This window comes from Asparagus officinalis, chromosome 2 (assembly GCF_001876935.1).
Source record: "Asparagus officinalis chromosome 2, Aspof.V1, whole genome shotgun sequence".
In the NCBI taxonomy this organism is placed as follows: domain Eukaryota; kingdom Viridiplantae; phylum Streptophyta; class Magnoliopsida; order Asparagales; family Asparagaceae; genus Asparagus; species Asparagus officinalis.
In genome coordinates this window covers 34315109-34315328 of record NC_033795.1, presented here as the reverse complement: position 1 = coordinate 34315328, position 220 = coordinate 34315109, and the positions used below count along the sequence as shown (strand labels likewise).

Genomic DNA, 220 nt, shown 5'->3' with positions numbered 1-220 from the left:
CTCGGACAGCAAGAACATTCGAGTGTGGAAGAATCAGAAGGAATATTCCGGATTCAAGTCCACGAGCGGACTCGTCAAAGCCATCGTCATCTCAAGTGACCACCGCATCTTCACGGGCCACCAGGACGGCAAGATACGAGTGTGGCGAGTGACGCCTAAAAACCCTAAGGTCCACAAGCGCGTCGGCACCCTCCCTCGCCTGAAGGACTTCCTGAAGAGC

At 55.5% G+C, this 220-nt stretch overlaps 1 protein-coding gene across 1 annotated transcript in view; it reads left to right on the top strand.

Annotated features, from left to right (window-relative positions):
* The window catches only part of LOC109831039 (protein JINGUBANG-like), a gene marked incomplete at its 5' end in the record, with an annotated part of 1565 nt that continues 1349 nt past the window's right edge, over positions 5–220 (top strand). Inside the window, one exon of the mRNA XM_020398380.1 lies at positions 5–220. This exon is cut by the window's right edge and continues 387 nt beyond it. Coding sequence (XP_020253969.1) covers positions 5–220 — 216 coding nt within the window.